This window comes from Rhinopithecus roxellana, chromosome 17 (assembly GCF_007565055.1).
Source record: "Rhinopithecus roxellana isolate Shanxi Qingling chromosome 17, ASM756505v1, whole genome shotgun sequence".
Classification (NCBI taxonomy): Eukaryota; Metazoa; Chordata; class Mammalia; order Primates; family Cercopithecidae; genus Rhinopithecus; species Rhinopithecus roxellana.
In genome coordinates, this window is record NC_044565.1 from 60,278,207 (window position 1) to 60,295,912 (window position 17,706).

The 17,706-nt window shown below is 40.3% G+C and overlaps 1 protein-coding gene across 1 annotated transcript; it reads right to left on the reverse strand.

Moving 5' to 3' along the window:
• Positions 1-9,467: 9,467 nt before the first annotated feature.
• RDH14 (retinol dehydrogenase 14) lies at positions 9,468-15,833 on the reverse strand. The gene is made up of 2 exons (XM_010386336.2): positions 15,334-15,833; positions 9,468-10,550 (listed from the first exon to the last, which is right to left on the reverse strand). The coding sequence occupies exons 1-2, from the start codon at positions 15,790-15,792 to the stop codon at positions 9,933-9,935; spliced, it is 1,077 nt and encodes a 358-aa protein (XP_010384638.1). The 5' UTR covers positions 15,793-15,833; the 3' UTR covers positions 9,468-9,932.
• Positions 15,834-17,706: the final 1,873 nt, after the last annotated feature.

Below are 17,706 nucleotides of genomic sequence, written 5' to 3' on the forward strand. Positions count from 1 at the left end.
ACTACATTCATTATATAAAACAGAATCCATCCCAGATATTTTAAGGAGAGAGGAACAGAAAACAGTAAAGTAAGTATATATAAAATAATGGGAAGGGCTGGAAGAATTGCTTAGGTTCTAGAAATAGAAATGACTCCAAGAATACACAAGAACTGACCTGCGAGGGGAAGGTACTACTTCTGCCCAAATCTGCAACTTCAGAAAGGTGTAAGAACTAAAGGCTGCCAATGGAAATATAAGTTAAAACACATGGATTCATGTGTGTCATACTAGGATCAAAACATCAGGGAACTGGGATCAGGATACTACCGCCACTGCAACCTCCTCTCAACACCCATCAGGAGGTGAGTGGACATGGAATCATTGTAGACTCTGCCCCAGTTGCCTCTTGTTATAAAAACAAAGAAAACAGAAGTAAACCAAAAAATGACTCTGTTTCTATGGCCTTTCTTGCTAGCAGAAAATAGCTAAAAACAGTAGGTAAAAAGGCCTGCTCAATTGTCCCCTCAACATCTAATTTCATGGGTATATGTTTGCTGGAAACTGGTTTTCATTCATGACGTAGGCAACATAGTTTTTGTTTTTGTTTTTAAATTGTCCAACTCATGCAAGATAAAAAAGGGCACTCTAGATGTAGGTAGGAAAGAAAACTGAATACCAATTCATCATATCCAAGATATTTCATGTTCCATTTGTCTTATGTTCCTATGTTCCTACAAATGTAAAATAACAATTTATGCGAGATACCCTATCTTGCACATAGTCTACTCTTTGCATGCAGTCTCTTAAGGCAGATGTATGTATGCATTGGAGAATATGGTTGAAATTGTACCCTGGAGTTGGTTGTAAATTATTATACTTAGTAGCATACTGCATGAGATTCTGTGTCATACTATACCTGAGGATGCTATAACTAATGATTAAGTATGTAATAGGTTCATCATTGAACATCCCTATGCCATATATAGGCTGAAGAAAAAGCCAGACAAACCTCCACTGAAAAAAGAGCACACTCATATGACTTTTTACATCCCACATTTACTTTAATGAAATATGGATCCCCCAATCTGCTGTTTCTTTCCTTTCTACTATGCTACAATACTTTTCCTATTTAAGAATAATCACTTTTTTGGTAGCTTCAGTTATTTGTTTCAAAATGTCCAATACAGTTATCTTCCTCTTTTCCAGTTCATAAAGAGAAGATGCAAACTGTGTGTTCATTGAAGAATGAAAAATATATATCCAACCCTTCTCCAAAAAGGCCTCAGTGACTTTTGCAACATCCTCAACTTCATTTATCTATAGGATGGCTTTTGATAGCTTTATGTAAGCTTTTTAAAGTTCAGCCAAGCCAGCTGCGTGATCAACACAAAGACAATAGCTCCCACACACAGGGTTACATGGATTAAAGAACCCGATCCATCAGTAAACCTGCCAGATGGCAGTGGAAGAAAGCTTGTAACTCTCTCACTTTCATTTCAACAGCAGCAAACAATGTTCAATGTTTAAAATAAACTCTTCCAGATGAGCTAAAGATAAACTCTGAGGTGGGTGGACTCTATCTTGCTAGGCTGCAGCTCTGAAGTGTTTGATTACATTAACACAAAACCCCTGGGTAGAACCCACTTCTGTCAACAGAATGCCTAGACTCAAACACCTACTACACGAAGCCATTTCCTGTGCTTTCATGGGTTGGTGGCAGAAACTCGCTTTGCTTTTTTCACAAACTAATAATGATTATATATTTTTCTGTGCTCAATATTTCCTCAAACCGTGTGGATAACTTCAAGATATAACTAAAATGCCAACATATATGTATGTCTGCACAGATAAAATATTTTGAATCTGTTTACAACTTAAAATTCTACTATTTATTCACCTTACTATTCTCATAGTAGCAAAAGCGGGGGGGGGGGGGGGGGCTATTAGGAAGATTTAGAACCAATTCCATTCTGTTAAAAGCTGGAGAACTATCTACATCTGTGGGTTATACCAAAAAGAAACAAGACGAAGGTACAAGTGCTTAAGTTCAACATTATAAAGGAAGGTAGAAACTTCTTCGTTTTTAATAGACTCTAAAACCCCCAACTCAGGACAAAGTAGGCTGGAATAGTTCATATGTAACATGGCAACTTCCAAATATAAAATGACATACTGAAAAATAACTTTATTAAACATTCAGAAACTTATTTATCACAATAGGAGCTTTTTAAATGAGAGAGAGGGAAACAAAGCTGATGATGAAACTAAATTTTAAGAACTGGCTACAAAAACACTTTAGGACCAAATATATCAAGTTATCAATTCAATATATTGGTGCATTTTAAAAAATAAAACTATTCCCAAATTTAGATTAGAACTCCTTGGAAAAATATGCTTCACCACACAGAACACACTTATTGTCAATCCCACCAAACAAAAACTCTTCTGATATGAAGTGATACCCCTGCTGTACAATAGAAGCATTCTTATTTTGAATTGATTGGTTACATTTAAAAAGTTGATTGAAGCAGAAAGTAAAAAAGATGAATTATATGTACCACAAAATGTTTGAACTTAAAACATATAACATGTTCATTTCTTTGTCTGTCTTCTAATATAAGGCTACGGGTTCGGCTGGTATCTTTGTTTTTTTCCTTTTTGAACATGGAATCACTTGGAATTTCATTGTCTTACATTGTTCAAGAATACCTTGTTTTATTATGCTTCACTTGACTGTGCTTTGCAGATACTGCATTTTATTTTTTAAAACAAACTGAAGGTTTGTGGCAACCCTGCAGGAAGCAAGTCCATTGTGACATTTTTTCAATGGTTTGTGCTCACTTCATGTCTCTATGTCTTATTTTGGTAATGCTCCGCAATATTTCAAACTTTATGGCCTGGGGCAGTGGCTGATGCCTGTAATCCCAGCACTTTGGGAGGCTGAGGCAGGTGGAATCACGAGGTCAGGAGATCAGGACCATTCTGGCTAACATGGTGAAACCCTGGCTCTACTAAAAATATAAAAAATTAGCTGGGCATGGTGGCAGGCGCCTATAGTCCCAGCTACTCAGGAGGCTGAGGCGGGAGAATGGTGTGAACCCAGGAGGCGGAGCTTGCAGTGAGCAGAGATCGCGCCACTGCACTCCAGCCTGGGCGACAGAGCAAGCCTCCGTCTCTAAAAAAATATGTATTTCAAACTTTATTATATTATCTGTAATGGTGATTTGTAATCAGTGGTCTTTGATGTTATCATAGTAATCGTTTTGGGGCACTAGGAGCCCTGCCCATATAAGATGGCGAATGTAATTGATAAATGTTGTGTGTGTTCGACTGCTCCAGTCATTCCCACATCTCTTTCCCTCTCCTCGGGTCTCCCTATTCCCTGAGACACAACAATAGGCGTTCAAGTGAAAGAAAGAGTCTCACATCTTTCAATTTAAATAAAAAACTAGGAACTATTAAGCTTAGTGAGGAAGACATGTCAAAAGCCAAGAAAGGCCAAAAGTGAGGCCTCTTGTGCCAAACAGTTGACCAAGTTGTGAATGCAAAGGAAAAGTTCTTGAAAGAAATTAAACATGCGATTCCAGGAAACACATGAATTATAAGCAAGTGAAACAGCCTAATGTTGCTGATATGGAGAAAGTTTTAGTGGGCTGCCTAAAGTGATCTTCTAAGATCAAACCAGCCACAATATTCCCTAAAACCAAAACCTGATTCAGAGCAAGGCCCTAATTCAACTCTATCTGGGTTGAGAGAGGTGAGAAAGCTGCAGAAGAAAAGTTTGAAGCTAACAGAGGTTGGTTCATGAGGTTTAGGGAAAGAAGCCATATCTGCAACATTAAAGTGCAAGGTGAAGCAGCAAGTGCTAATGCAGAAGCTATAGCAAGTTATCCAGAAGAGCTAGCTAAGAACACTGATGAAGGCGGCCACACTAAGTGATATGGTTTGGCTGTGCCCCACTCAAATCTCATTTTGAATTGTAGCTTCCACAATTCCCACGTGTTGTGGCAGGGACCCGTGGGACGTAATTGAATCATGCGGATGGGTCTTTCCTGTGCTGTTCTTGTGGTAGTGAATAAGTCTCATGAAATCTGGTGGGTTTACAAGGGGAAACCCCTTTTGCTTGTCTCTCATTTTCTCTCTTCCCTGCAGCCATGTAAGACGTGCCTTTCACCTTCTGTCATGATTGTGAGGCCTCCCCAGCCACGTGGAACTGTGAGTCCATTAAACTTCTTTTTCTTTATAAATTGCCCAGCCTTGGGTATGTCTTTATCAGCAGCATGAAAATGGACTAATACACTAAGCAACAGATTTTTAATGCAGACATAATAGCTTTCCATTGGAAGAAGATGCGGTCCGAGGCTTTTAGAGCTAGAGACAAGTCAATGCATGGAAACAAAGCTTCAAAGGACAGTCTGACTCTCTTGTTTAGGGCTAATACAGCTGGTGACTTTAAGTTGAAGTCAATGCACATACTAAAAATTCTAAGGCCTGTAAGAATTATGTTTAATCTACTCTGCCTATGTGCTATAAGGGGAACAGCAAGGTCTGGATGACAGCACATCTGTTTACAGCATGGTTTACTGAAATTTTAAGTCCACTGTTAAGACCTACTGCTTAGAAAAGATGCCTTTCAAAATATTACTGCTCATTGACAACGCACATAGCCACCCAAGAACTCTGATGAAGATGTATAAAATGATTAATGTTTTCATATCTGCTGATACATCTAGTCTGTAGCCCATGGATCAAGGAGTAATTCTGACTTTAAAGTCTTATTATTTAAGGAAAACAACATTTTCTAAGGCTAAAGCTGCCACAGTTATTCCTCTGATGGATCTGGGCAAAATAAATTGAAAAATCTTCTGGGAAAGTATTAACCATTCTAGATGCCATTAAGAACATTCATAATTCGTATGAGTAGGTCAAAATATCAACAGAAGTTAGAAAAAATCTGAGTCCAGCCCTCCCTCATGGATGACTTTGAGGGTTCAAACCTTCTTTGGAGGAAGTAAACACAGATGAGGTAAAAATCACAAGAGAATTGGAAGTGGAGCCTAAAGGGTGAGTGAACTGCTGCAATCTCATGATAAAACTTGAAGAGATGAGGAATTGTTTCTTAGGGATGAGCAAAGAAAGTGGTTTCTGGAGATGGAATCTACTCCTGGTGAAAAGGCTGTGAACATTTCTGAAATGACAGCAAAGGATTTGGAATATTACATAAACTTCTTAGTTGAGAAGGCAGCAACAGGGTTTGATAGGATTGACTTCAATTTTGAAAGAAGTCCTACTGCGGGTAAATACCACCACATGCTACAGATACATATTTCATAGAAGGAAGAGTTTATCTATTTGGCAACTTGCATTGTTGTCGGATTTTCAGACATTGCTCCAGCCAACCCAGCCTTCAGCAACCACCACCCTGAAGTCAGCAGCCATCGGGGTGAGACCCTCCACCAGAAGAGAGAGAATGAGTCACTGAAGGCTCAGATAATTGTTAGAGGTTTTTTAGCAAAAAAAGGTATTTTTAGATTAAGGTATGTACATTGTTTTTAGACATAAGGCTCTTATACACCTAACAGACAACAGTATAGTATAAATATAACTTTTACAAGCACGGAGAAACAAAAAAGCTTGTGTAACTCACTGTATTGTAATATTTGCTTTATTGTGGTGATCTGGAACAAAATCAGAAGTACCTCTGAGGTATTCCTATACTCACTTAAATAGTAACATCGGATTTCTAGTTTTGTCTTAAAATGGACTCAAAGTTTAAAGTTACTTGCAAAGCACTAACTACAGACTCCTTTTATATTTTTGTATTTATTTTAAGTATTTGATAGTTGTTTGGAAACTTTAGTCAACAGTAAATTTTTAATGACTTGCTTTCATTTACTTTTCACAAAACTACTTTTCTACTTTTCATATAAATTCCCTTTGTACTCACATTTCATTGACTTGCAGTATGATTAATAATTTGTAACATGATTATTAACCAGCACAGCTGACACATGCATGCACAAATTGGGTTGGGTTTTCTTTGTTGCCTTCTGCACGTCTGGAACTAGAATAATGCCTGGTTACATAATAGGTACTCAATAAATATTTGCTAAGTGAATAACAAATGGTACACAACTTACTCTTAAGTATATAATAGAACAAGAGGAAGCAGAAGGGCTGTTGTGTGCTAGAAGAAAGCCTATCAGCCTAGAGTTTCACATGCTATGTGCATTAGCATTTTATTTTATTTTTTTATTTTTTTTAGAAAAAGAGAATGGAGAATCAGTTATTATTGCAAATCTCTTAGATGGTAGTTGCTTATAAGTGCTTCCACTGCACTTTGATTACACATCTGGCTTAGTAAAAGCTTTTCCTTACCGTCTGCATAAAACTAAGCATTCCGTCTTAGTTTCCTCTAGGAGTAAACTACCTTTCTCCATGTTAATCTGTAACTAATTTAACTCCCCACTGCCCAGAGAAGGTTTGTGGAACATCTGAAGCTATCTGTGGGGGCCAAGCTCCTGAAGGGTGATTAGTAACATGTTCTCTCTTCAGTGTTCCACAGGACATTTGGAATCAATTAAATATTCAAATACAGAGTCCCTCAGATCTATGGCCAGGCCCAGCAAGTTTGTCAGGGGAGGGAGTTGAAGGCAGATAATTGCTCTTCCTCACACCAGAATCTATAGCTGGAGACAGACTTTTAAAATATACTCTCTAGGCTTCCTGGTCTGCAAGCAAATAGTTGTCCACAATTAGAAATAATATAGAAAAACAACAGCAGCCTTATAGAGTAATAGGAATCACAGCATATATGACGACTACTCCCAAACAAGGTGTTTTAAAGGTAAACAAGTAGGTGAGTACATTGGGCCTGGAAGACTGTACCAGTCATTTCAGTACAATAGTATGGTATGTGCTGGCTACAAATGGTTTTTACATTTTTAAAAGATTATAAAAAGAAATCTGGCCTTTTAGATGAAGTCTGCTGAGACTTGGTTTAGAGTTTTGTTTCCATCATATGTACTTGCTTAATCATTAGCATCGCTAATGACTATCACTGCTAATAGACAGTAATGATTATGTGCATTGTGGAAGGAGAAATGGATGTGTGCCCATATGTGCCAGGCACTTTGCTAAATGCTTTACCTACTCTGACGCTTTCATTCACTGAGCAATCCTTTAAAGTAGACACTTACATTTCAATATAGAGCCAAAAAAAAAAAAAAAAAAAAAAAAAGCTCAGAAAGGTTAAGTAACTTGCCAAGGTTACAGGAAGCATTACACAGTAGAGTTGTTAGTCAAACCCAGTGTGGGGGTGTGTTTAAGCTGTGAAACCCCTTGTCCAATTAAATGCTACTGAGAACCCCACTATATAAAATAGTTACTCTGAGCGAAGTTGAAACAGAAGGCCAGCAACCTTAACCCTTCTCAGAATAAGCTGCTTGAAACAGGAGTCAATTTTTCAAAAAAAAAAAAAAAAAAAAAAAAAAAAAAATGAAGCCAAGAACCAGCATGGAAAATGGGCTTTCAACTCAATTCTTCCATTATCTGGCACAATACAGTCTCCCCTCTAATATATTGCTGAGGGTGAGAACAAGTATCAAAACAACAGGACTGCCTTTTACTTATTTCTTTGCCCAGTAAAATGGTTTAAAGTGAGTCAGCAAAAGAGAGAATGAAGGAGGGGAAGTTAAGGACTTCTTCAAAATCTAACTCATCATTTTGGAGCTCTTAGTCCTCAATTCCATCAAACAGTGGTGGGAAGGACATCTTCCAAATGGCAGCTCATTTTACCTTCATAGTTGGTGTTTCCAGATAAGTTTCTAGTTTTCCATCATGGTAAGTTAATATATTGTTTTATTATGGTGCCACAAACAAGAACTCTGAAAGGCTCAACTCTTACAAAAGGTCCAAATCCCCTGAAAAGCATCAAGTATCAAAATGCAGCCAGAAAAAGATGGTATTAAATGAAAAAAAGGGGGCTTCCTTTTAATGAAGTCGAGGTGTAGGACAGATTTATTAGCTTCCATTTTTCCAAGTTGCATTCTGGTATATTTCCTGCCCATATTTCTAAGTTCAGCAGTTCTCTTTGTAGGATTACTTTTTAAAAATACAATGTTTCAAAGAACATGATGCAGCTATATCCACTACACCTGCAGAGACACACCTGTGATGATATGCTGTTTCTCCAATTCACAAGGCAATGCTCTAACAGAAAACAGACCTTCTGCATGATATGCCAAGATCCTGCCATTCTTGAAAATAACTGATACTCATAAGCTGATATTATAAATGGTCTTAAAAATAATAACCAATAAGAATTATCCCTGGACTAGTCATTAAATTCAGTGTAACTGTCTATACTTTAGTGTTATAATTCCTTTTTCCAATATGAGATAGTGAAACAAATAATTGAAATTAAGTACTTTTGATGTAACACAGATGCCTACAATATTAAGATTTGGGCTCCATTATTCTTATGCATGCCATTATTTACTGATTTTTTACTATGTGGTGGGCAGTATACTTGATTCTTGAGGGAGGAAAGCTAATAATAAATCTCTTTTCCTTAGAGAATTTCTATTCTGATTATCTAACTGAACCTGTGAATGAACTCCTAAACTCCTAGTAAAAGTACGAAGATCAAGGGGGGGAAAAAGAGAGAATTGTCTCTGCCTACAAGGGTTGGAGAAAGGAACACATTTGAAAGGGACCTAAAGGCTAAGTTGTATTTCCAAGGAGAAAGGAGAGGGTATTCCAGACTGAAAGAACACTATAAAGAAAGAAAGGCCCAAAGCTAGTGAGTAGGTGACTGTTCTAAAATCAGGACTGGGTTATCTGATGGGATGACCAGAGATGTACTGTCCAAAATACCAGTTGTTAGACATATGCCTATTTAAATTAACATTACATATAATTAGAAATTCAGTTCTCAGTTGAATTTGAAGAACTTAATAACCCCATGTTTCTAGAGTCCACCACATCAGATAATGCAGAGTATTCCTCCCCTAACTGCAAAGTTCTACTGAACAGTGCTGAGTGTGAGAGTATAGGGTAAGCATGGTGCCGTCTCATGGAGCCTCAACTCTATCTTCAACAGTTTAATCTTCAGTTGAAATAAAAGTGGTTTATAAACCACTATATTCTAAGAAATCCCTTTAGGAAGAGCCTTTGGGGACTCCACCTTGGCAGCACTGCAATAACCTGCTTTACCCCTCCAGCTTCTACATTTCAGTGAAACACTTCTTTTGAAGAAAGAATTCCGCAGATTTTTTTTTTTTTTTTTTTTTTTTTTAAGGCTCAAAACCCACTGTTTTTTAAGCAGGAATGTGATAGATTTGGGTTTCTGTCAGAAATATTATCTCTCAGAGCAGTATACAAGATATGTGGCAAGAAGAGACTGGGCAGACCAAGATCAGCAGAGGCTAACGGTGATATGATAAAGGACTGTATTCAGTGAAGCCTCCAAAGAAATACACAGCTAAGAATTTGTATCAGTAAATTTATTCTAAGTAAGGCTTGTGTGCACACACCAGGCAGATTATTTCCACACAAACACCAAACGTTGTAGTAAAATAGTTAACTCTTTGGCCATGAAACTCAAAAATATTTGAAAAACTTCTCGATAGCACTTTGACTCACTTAATTCTGACAAATATTAATATGTCATCCATGCTTGCCCAGTTATAATTTACAATATAATTGTATTTTCCATTGTACTTATTATTCATTATACTTACTATATATATTTAAAAATCTTTGCTGAAATTCTCTTATCCCAAAAATAATTTTTCAGTAACTCCAAAATATCCACATGTACCTCTTAGCAGTGCTACTGCAACATCAAAATTCTTTTTCTTCAAGTAACAAGTTCTCAAGCCACACCATTCCTGATCACAGATGTAACTGATATGCAGTTTTATAAACAGCTCTTTTACTCCTTGTTCCTATTTTAGCAGGCCAACCATCACTTCACTGATATCCCAGAGTTTTCTTGCAACAGATTCATCCACAGCTTTGGGCAATAATTCTTCCTCTTTACAATCCCCAAAATATCTTCCTGACACTCCTTCTACTTCAGGTGAAGAGGCCAAATAAATGGAAGTCTGGGCACCTTCTACTGGAGTTTTGAAAAAAGCCCATGACACCAAATTGAAGAGTGGTCTGACCAACAGTGGAATGTGTATGTGCCTCCCCAGATTTGTCCGTACAATACCAGGATGCAACACATTGACGGTGACATTCGTGCCTTCTAAGCGGCGGGCTAGTTCCCTGGTGAAAAGAATGTTAGCCAGTTTGCTCCGGCTATAACAAAAGCTTTTATTATAGCTTTGTTCACTGTTCAAGTCATCAAAGTTGATGTCTCCATATTTATAAAGTTTGGAAGAAACTACCACAATCCTGCTGGGAGCTGAACTTTTGAGGAGTCCAAGGAGAAGATTGGTGAGTAGAAAGTGCCCCAGATGGTTCACTCCGAACTGCATCTCAAACCCATCTTCAGTCTTCATGTAAGGGCACTGGAAGATCCCTGCATTATTGATCAAGACATCCAGCCTAGGCTCTTCCTTTAAATGTCGAAAAGACAATGGCAGAATTAAGAACACATGCCTTGTATTGCTTTTTCTGTTCATGATAATTACATTTTAATAAAAATGGGAACGTGAGACTAAAAGCATTTAATTTGTTGTTGATCTATCAATCAGATAACTTCTTGAAACACTGGCAATTTTGTGTTTAATTAATGGGGAAAGGGATTCCTCTGCAGGATGTTCCTCAGATAAATACTGATATTCATGATCTTTCATTCAACAGCTCTTTTTTCTCATTTATTAAAATGATATACAGAAAGACATTTATCCAGTCATCTTCCAATAAAAGATGTAGAAACTAACTGTAAGACTTAATTTCTGGTTTTATGCTTTTATAACATTTACAAATATATAAACTTTAACATTGCACTAGAAAGTTGACTATGTGATCAGTACCAAGATCTTTCTCAAAACAGAAATACAGTCAATTTGAGGACAAGGTGCTCCTATAATCCCATATTTCTCCCTTTAATTTCAGTTAAACTAGGAAAATATCAATTTGGGAGTTATCAGGTTAATACTGAGATCGTATCAAAATTATAATAAGTGTACCTATGATAAAATGTTTAAAAATACTTGCAAACTACTAAAATTCTACTAACAGCCTCCATGAGCTTCCAATAATTGAGAGAAAAATAGAAAAAAAAACAGATGCACAAGCTTGATAGGAGCCTGGCTTTGTGCTTGTCACATGTCACCACATCTAATTCCAACAACTCTATAAGCAAATGAAGCTCATAGGCTAGGTGACTTAACCAGTAACAGAGCTCCTAAGTAGCAAAATAAGATCAGATCTGAAGATTAAGTCTTTGGCACCAAGGCCTATTTTCTTAATTAGTAAGCTGGCATGGTTTTCTAATTGGGATTTTCGAAACAGCTAGAGAGGCAATGAAAGCTAGACAGACCATATGCAGTAGAAAACAGATAAGCATAGTTTATTCCCAGAGCTACTAGTTATCAACACTAAAGGAAACTTATGGTTGCTTTATTCTGTAGTTCTCTCAGGGGAAATGGCACCATGGGGGTGGAACAACTTCAAGTCATTTTCTTAAAACTGAAACAAGTAATAGAAAAGGTCAGAAATGCAAACAACACTGGAGAGAACATCATGAATAAATCGAGATTCACAAAGAATAATCAAAGATTAAGAAAAAAATTAAATAGGTAATATAAAAATATCCAGCATAAAGGGGACTCTAATTTAGGAGATCTGTATCATCAACATTTTATACTTTGAACATATGCTTTTGTATCTTTCCAAATTAAAGTCCTAAAATTTAGACTGTTCTCATAGGGATATCTTTTTATTCCTTAAATCATGTAAGATCATCTTCTCTAGCCTTTTCTCGGTTGTTCTATGTTTCTTTTGATGGACAAAAAATGCACAACATGTTCCAAGTGTAAAGACACTGTGATGACCCATGATTAATTTGAGGTCAACTTTCAAATTTCACTGGCCCTTCTGCCAACTATAAGTGAAAAGAAAAATGTGTTACATTTCACAACTGTTATCAAAGCCCACCTGTCAGAGGATTAACTATTTCTCATTCTGCCCTGTCTGAGCAACTTTGGGTTTTCCAATAGTCAACTTCAAAAAGAAGGCAAGAGTTCACTCATGGGGGAAAGAAAGGAGTATTCTTTTTCACAAATCCTTTGGAAGAGTTTCCTGAATTAATCATTTGTTAGCCAGCATTCTTTGCTGGGCTTGTGTCATTTTAAAATTTTATCATTTACTATTTTTTAAATTCTAGGAGATAAATGAAATAAATACCAAGAATACCAACCTGTGGGAAATCTAAATTTCCATTTTTTTTCCTTCTAATTATAGTTACTTAACTTCAGTGCCAGGCAGGAACTGAAATACTTAGAAGCAAGGATAACTTAGTTATCTCTTTGTGTCCTCACTTTTTAATTAGTTCTGCCTCAAGTGCCAAAGAAGCACACCCAGTCCCAACTATATTTTAAAGAGGAACAGAAAGACCCACTTTTAATGCTTCCAAAATCTCACTGATGAGTATTATTTCTTAACCTGTGTTACACAATAATTAAATACTAGCAGTAAAGAAAAAAACAACTCTCTCAAAAAACCAACAAACAAAAAACAGCTCCCAAACTGTGGCCTACAGCATTTAGCAAACTCTCAGGGTGTTGTGGAATATTTTAAATTTTCGAGGGAAACACAGTGATACTTGCTCAATACCTCAAAAACTACTAGCTCCAAGTGGTTCACAGCTTGAACATTACATTGTGCTATATTCCTTTCAATGACATTATTTCTTTGTGGAGCTGACTTTTAAGCAGCTGTTAGCAGTTGCTGTAATAAAAAACAAGAACAATGCTAAAAATCTACCTAGAAGAGGAAATGAGGGTGGCAGTGTCCAATCTGATTCCAAGGTTTCAGACACTGGTGTAATGACCAACAGGGATACATTTCCCATTAGTAGTTATGGCTGTTTAAGAATAAAATAAAGATACTATTTTTTCTTTCAATTATATGCTATCTTCTCAAATAGCTACTAAGTTGTTAGGATGTAACTACTTATTAGGTTGTGTCAAAGGAAAATAAATCTCAGAACCCCAAATCACTAAGTCAAAGGTTAAAGTCAAGCTGGGAACTGCCTCAGACAAACGTGCCTCCCATTTTATTCCTAAATAAGATAGCTACAAAGAAAAAGAAGCTACATACCACCCTCACGATTTGCCCACATGGGCCTCAAGATCTTTACCCTAAAACAGTTCTGTTGAATTTCACCCTGGCAATGTATTAATAAATTGATAGCTCATCTTCACAAGTGCCAAACAAAAGACAGAACACTAAAGTCATCCTTCTGCTCACCTGAGACAAATGCTTATCTGATTGCTGCCTCTGCCCTATTGTTTATGTGAAAATGCAGACTCACTGAGCCAGTCTAAGACATAAGTGATTATTCCTCTATCCCTCCTGCACATGTAAATTGTACATTCAGTGAAAGGCTAATCAAAGACCCAAAAGAATGCAACCTTTTGTCTCCCATCTACCTATGACCTGGAAGCCCCTACTTCGAGTTGTCTCACTTTTCCAGGAGAACCAATGTATATCTTACCCATTTGATTGATGTCTCATGTCTCCCTAAAATGTATAAAACCAAGCTGTGCCCCCACCTTGGGCACATGTCCTCAGGACCTCCTGAGGTTCTGCCACGGATGCATCCTTAACCTTGGCAAAACAAACTTTCTAAATTTATTGAGACCTGTATCAGATACTTTTGGTTTTACAGTTGTTTGGACTTAACTACGTAACAAATGAACTGGGAAATATTTCTGGGCTAAAGGCATCATGAAAAAATTACTGAGAAAATCTGGGAACCTCTTCTCTAGACTCAAGAGACTCCATGTCATATAGGCACCTTTCTTGTCCCAGCTAATTTTAAATTTCACTCTTCTGAACAAACGCCCTCTGAGTGCCAGTTATCCCTGCAAGAAACCCTTCTACCTCAGTCTCAGCAGAAAACATCCACTTACTGTGGAAATACTTACCATTTGCACAAAGAAATCCTCACACCTCACTGCCAGGCAGCAGGAGGAAAGAACAGGGGTTAAAAGCAACTGTTCCGCAGACAGACCACAAGCAAGTTTCTTAGCCTTCCTATGCCTCAGTTTCCTTGCGTTGTAAAGTGGGGATAATAATGCCTACTCCACAGGGTTACTGTGTAGCTTCAATGACAAGTTATAGGCAAGGACACTTCATTTTCATTTAAAACAAAAAGGAAAATCTGAGATGCTTGGCACAACTCCTGGCACACAGATCTTCAATAAATGCTGGATATTATTATTATTATTATTATTATTTTGAGACGGAGTCTCGCTCTGTCGCCCAGGCTGGAGTGCAGTGGGGTGATCTCAGCTCACTGCAAGCTCCGCCTCCCGGGTTCACGCCAGTCTCCTGCCTCAGCCTCCGGAGTAGCTGGGACTACAGGCGCCCGCCACCTCGCCCGGCTAGTTTTTTGTATTTTTTTTTAGTAGAGACGGGGTTTCACTGTGTTAGCCAGGATGGTCTCGATCTCCTGACCTCGTGATCCGCCCGTCTCGGCCTCCCAAAGTGCTGGGATTACAGGCTTGAGGCACCGCGCCCGGCCTGGATATTATTTTTATTCCTGTCCCTGTATGGAGCATGACCACTGGATTCCAACCTCTATTCTACTTGGAAATCAGGCCACAGTCCCGTTAAGGATGGTGCGGAGTTTACCGGTGACAGCGAGCGCCCTACCCCAGCAGAAAAGGAGCAGAGGACGCGGGAGGGAGAACTTTTTTTTAAAGGACTGATCTGAGGTCCTTGGCTAGCAACTTCCCCCAGTGCTCTGGGGTTCTGAAGACACAGCTCTGTGCAAATTCACTTCTGACACAGGAGAAACAATTCAGAGGCCATGGATCTACTCCAGGACGGTCCTCACATAACGAAATGAAATGTTCAGAACCTGGTTTATTTTTCTCTTGGGCCCATTTCTTTCTCGACATCCTTAGAGGACAGAAGGCAGCCCTCCCAGTTAATCTTTCCTTCTCAACCCTGCAGCTTCCCGGCCACCTCTAAGTGGCTTTTTGGACTCCTCTCACCCTCAGTGGTTCCCAAGGTGACACCCTGAACCCCAGGGCGGTACCTCGAGGCTCCGCCCCAGCCCGCAGTCCCCTCCCACCCCGTGCCCACCCAGGCCCTCCCCACCAGCCCAGGCCCTGCCCGCCAGCCCAGGCCCTGCCCGCCATCCCGGCCCCCCGAGGCCCACACCTGGAGCATTTCCTGGCAGAAGGCGCGCACCGAGCGCAGCGAGGCGAGGTCCAGCTCCCGGACTATGAGCTCGCCCGCCCCGCCGACGCCGGGCTCTGGGCCGCACTCCGCGTCCTGGCGGAGCTCGCGACGGAGCTGACCCGCCGCCTCCTCGGCGCGCGCGCGGTCCCGGCAGCCCATGATCACGCGCGCCCCCAGGCGCACCAGCTCCGCGGCCGTAGCGCGGCCCAGGCCGCTGTTTGCCCCGGTGATCAGCACAGTCTTCCCGTGCATGAGGCCGGGGTCCCCGCCTCCGCGCAGCCGCTGGACCCCGGACCCCGCGAACCGCCGGGCCGCCAGCCACAGCGCCCCGCCCAGAGCGGCCAGTACTGCCGCCGCAGTGGCCACTGCCATCGTCGGGCCGAGGGCCCACCAGTCCCTCCACGGGAGTTCCGAAGCCGCCGCCTTACCGGAACCCATGAGACACCTGTACGCGGAGAACTCTGGGGCGCGGCGGGTCGGCCCCTGACGGTGTGCGTGGGGCATCCTGGGACTTGTAGTTTCCCTCTGGGGGCGCCTGATTGGTTGGGAGAGTTCAGCGCCCCGGGTCCTTTGCCGTCCGTGAAACCTGCTCCCAGCTTAATGATGGAGGCTGGGCACCCAGTACAGTGTTCAGGCTGCTGGGGTTCATACGTATTGAAATCCCAGAGTCGGGGCGCACTTCCCCGTGGGAATGCCTGATGAGTACTTTGAATTACAGATCTCTGTACAGGCCCTGTACAAATGCCACTCCTCAGGGCATTTCGTGTGTTTTCCTTTGAGGGCTCCTGGGACATGTAAATTCAGTTCAACTCACCTTCTGGGGAATGGGCCCTGACAAGCTGAAGTCTGAGGTAGGACTGTTTTTCATAGATGAGGCAAAGAATTAAGCAACATGAATCAGTTGGAAATAGAATGGGCGAGTAGTTCTCAAACTTAAATGCACATTAGAATCACCTGGAGGACTTGCGGTGGGGGTTCAGGGTGGGGGAATGAAACAAAACGAAAACAAAAAACCAGGGCCCCAGTATTAGGGTTTCTAATTCAATAGGTACAGGAAGGGGCCTGATAATTTGTACTTCTAACAAGTTCCCAGGTGCTGCTGCTGCAGATCTGGGAACCACACTTTGAGAACCACTGAACAAGGCATTATGTCACTGGTCCCTACTAAAAAATAGAAAATAATCTTCAAATGATCTTGACACTGCCAGAGGTACAGTGGGAAAAGGTTGGACTTATTGTAAATATAGGCTTCTGAGCAGGCCATTTACAAATGCCCCCCACCCTCTCCATAGGACTATTACACACAACGATGGAAGGCAAAGTGCTTGGCTCACTGTAAAATGCCTCATTAATATCAGGGTTAGTGTCACAGGGACCCATCTTTAAGCTACAAATTTCATAGCTGTAGACGAAGCTACTTTTGAAGACTCATTCGTTCATCTGCCTCTCCATCCAGTATGTGTCTGGCCTGTTCCCTGTTCCCTGTTAGAGAAATGGGACACCATTTCTGCTCTCAGGGTGCTTACTTTCTGGAACTGGGATCTCCGACTTCCCACCCTCCACCCATTGCAGGTTCTTCAGACAAGGAAAAAGAGCCACAGCTTGTATAGTTTGAGACAAACTCCCCAATAATTGTGATAATCCATCTTCCACTCCCTTACATTTGGGAAGGATGTAACATGCAATAGTCAGAATACAAAGAAAAAGGGATGGATTCCAGGAGGTTTCTTATGATTAATGAGAATAGAGCTCAGAGGTGGGAAAGAGCACTCTTACTGGGGATTACACAAGGCACCAGGAACAGGAATCATGAGAGGTGGTCCTACACCACCCTATCCCCAATTTGAAGCTGCTACTCAAACTCAGTGATCCCCCAGCGTGTCTGTTTCCACTTTATTGTCCTTTCTTCCCATCCACATCTTGCCCATCCATCAAAATCACAGGCTACCTCAAGTCTTTCTATTATGACCACTTCCAGCCTATGAAGATCTCTGCTCCCTTCATGTGTGACCCTCACTGGCACTGAAGACAAACAGCCTTCTAGTGTTGACTGTTTGAGTTTGCAACATTTGACTTCCTTGACCAGATTGTTAAGGTTTTCAGTTTCCTAGAGGATAGGGTTTTGTGTGCATACCTCTTGTGGTCTTTGCATGGGAGGACACCTACAAAATGGTAGGTACTCAGTAAGTGTCATGTGTCACAACTGATATATTTTGGACTGCTTTACATAAAATTAGGGAGCATCAGAAGATGTGTTTCAGCTGTGGTCTTCTCTCATCTAGAGTCAGGGGTAGAATACATATGTCCAGGTGGAGTAGAGATGAAGGTGGAGGTAGAGAGAGCAGGAGAGGG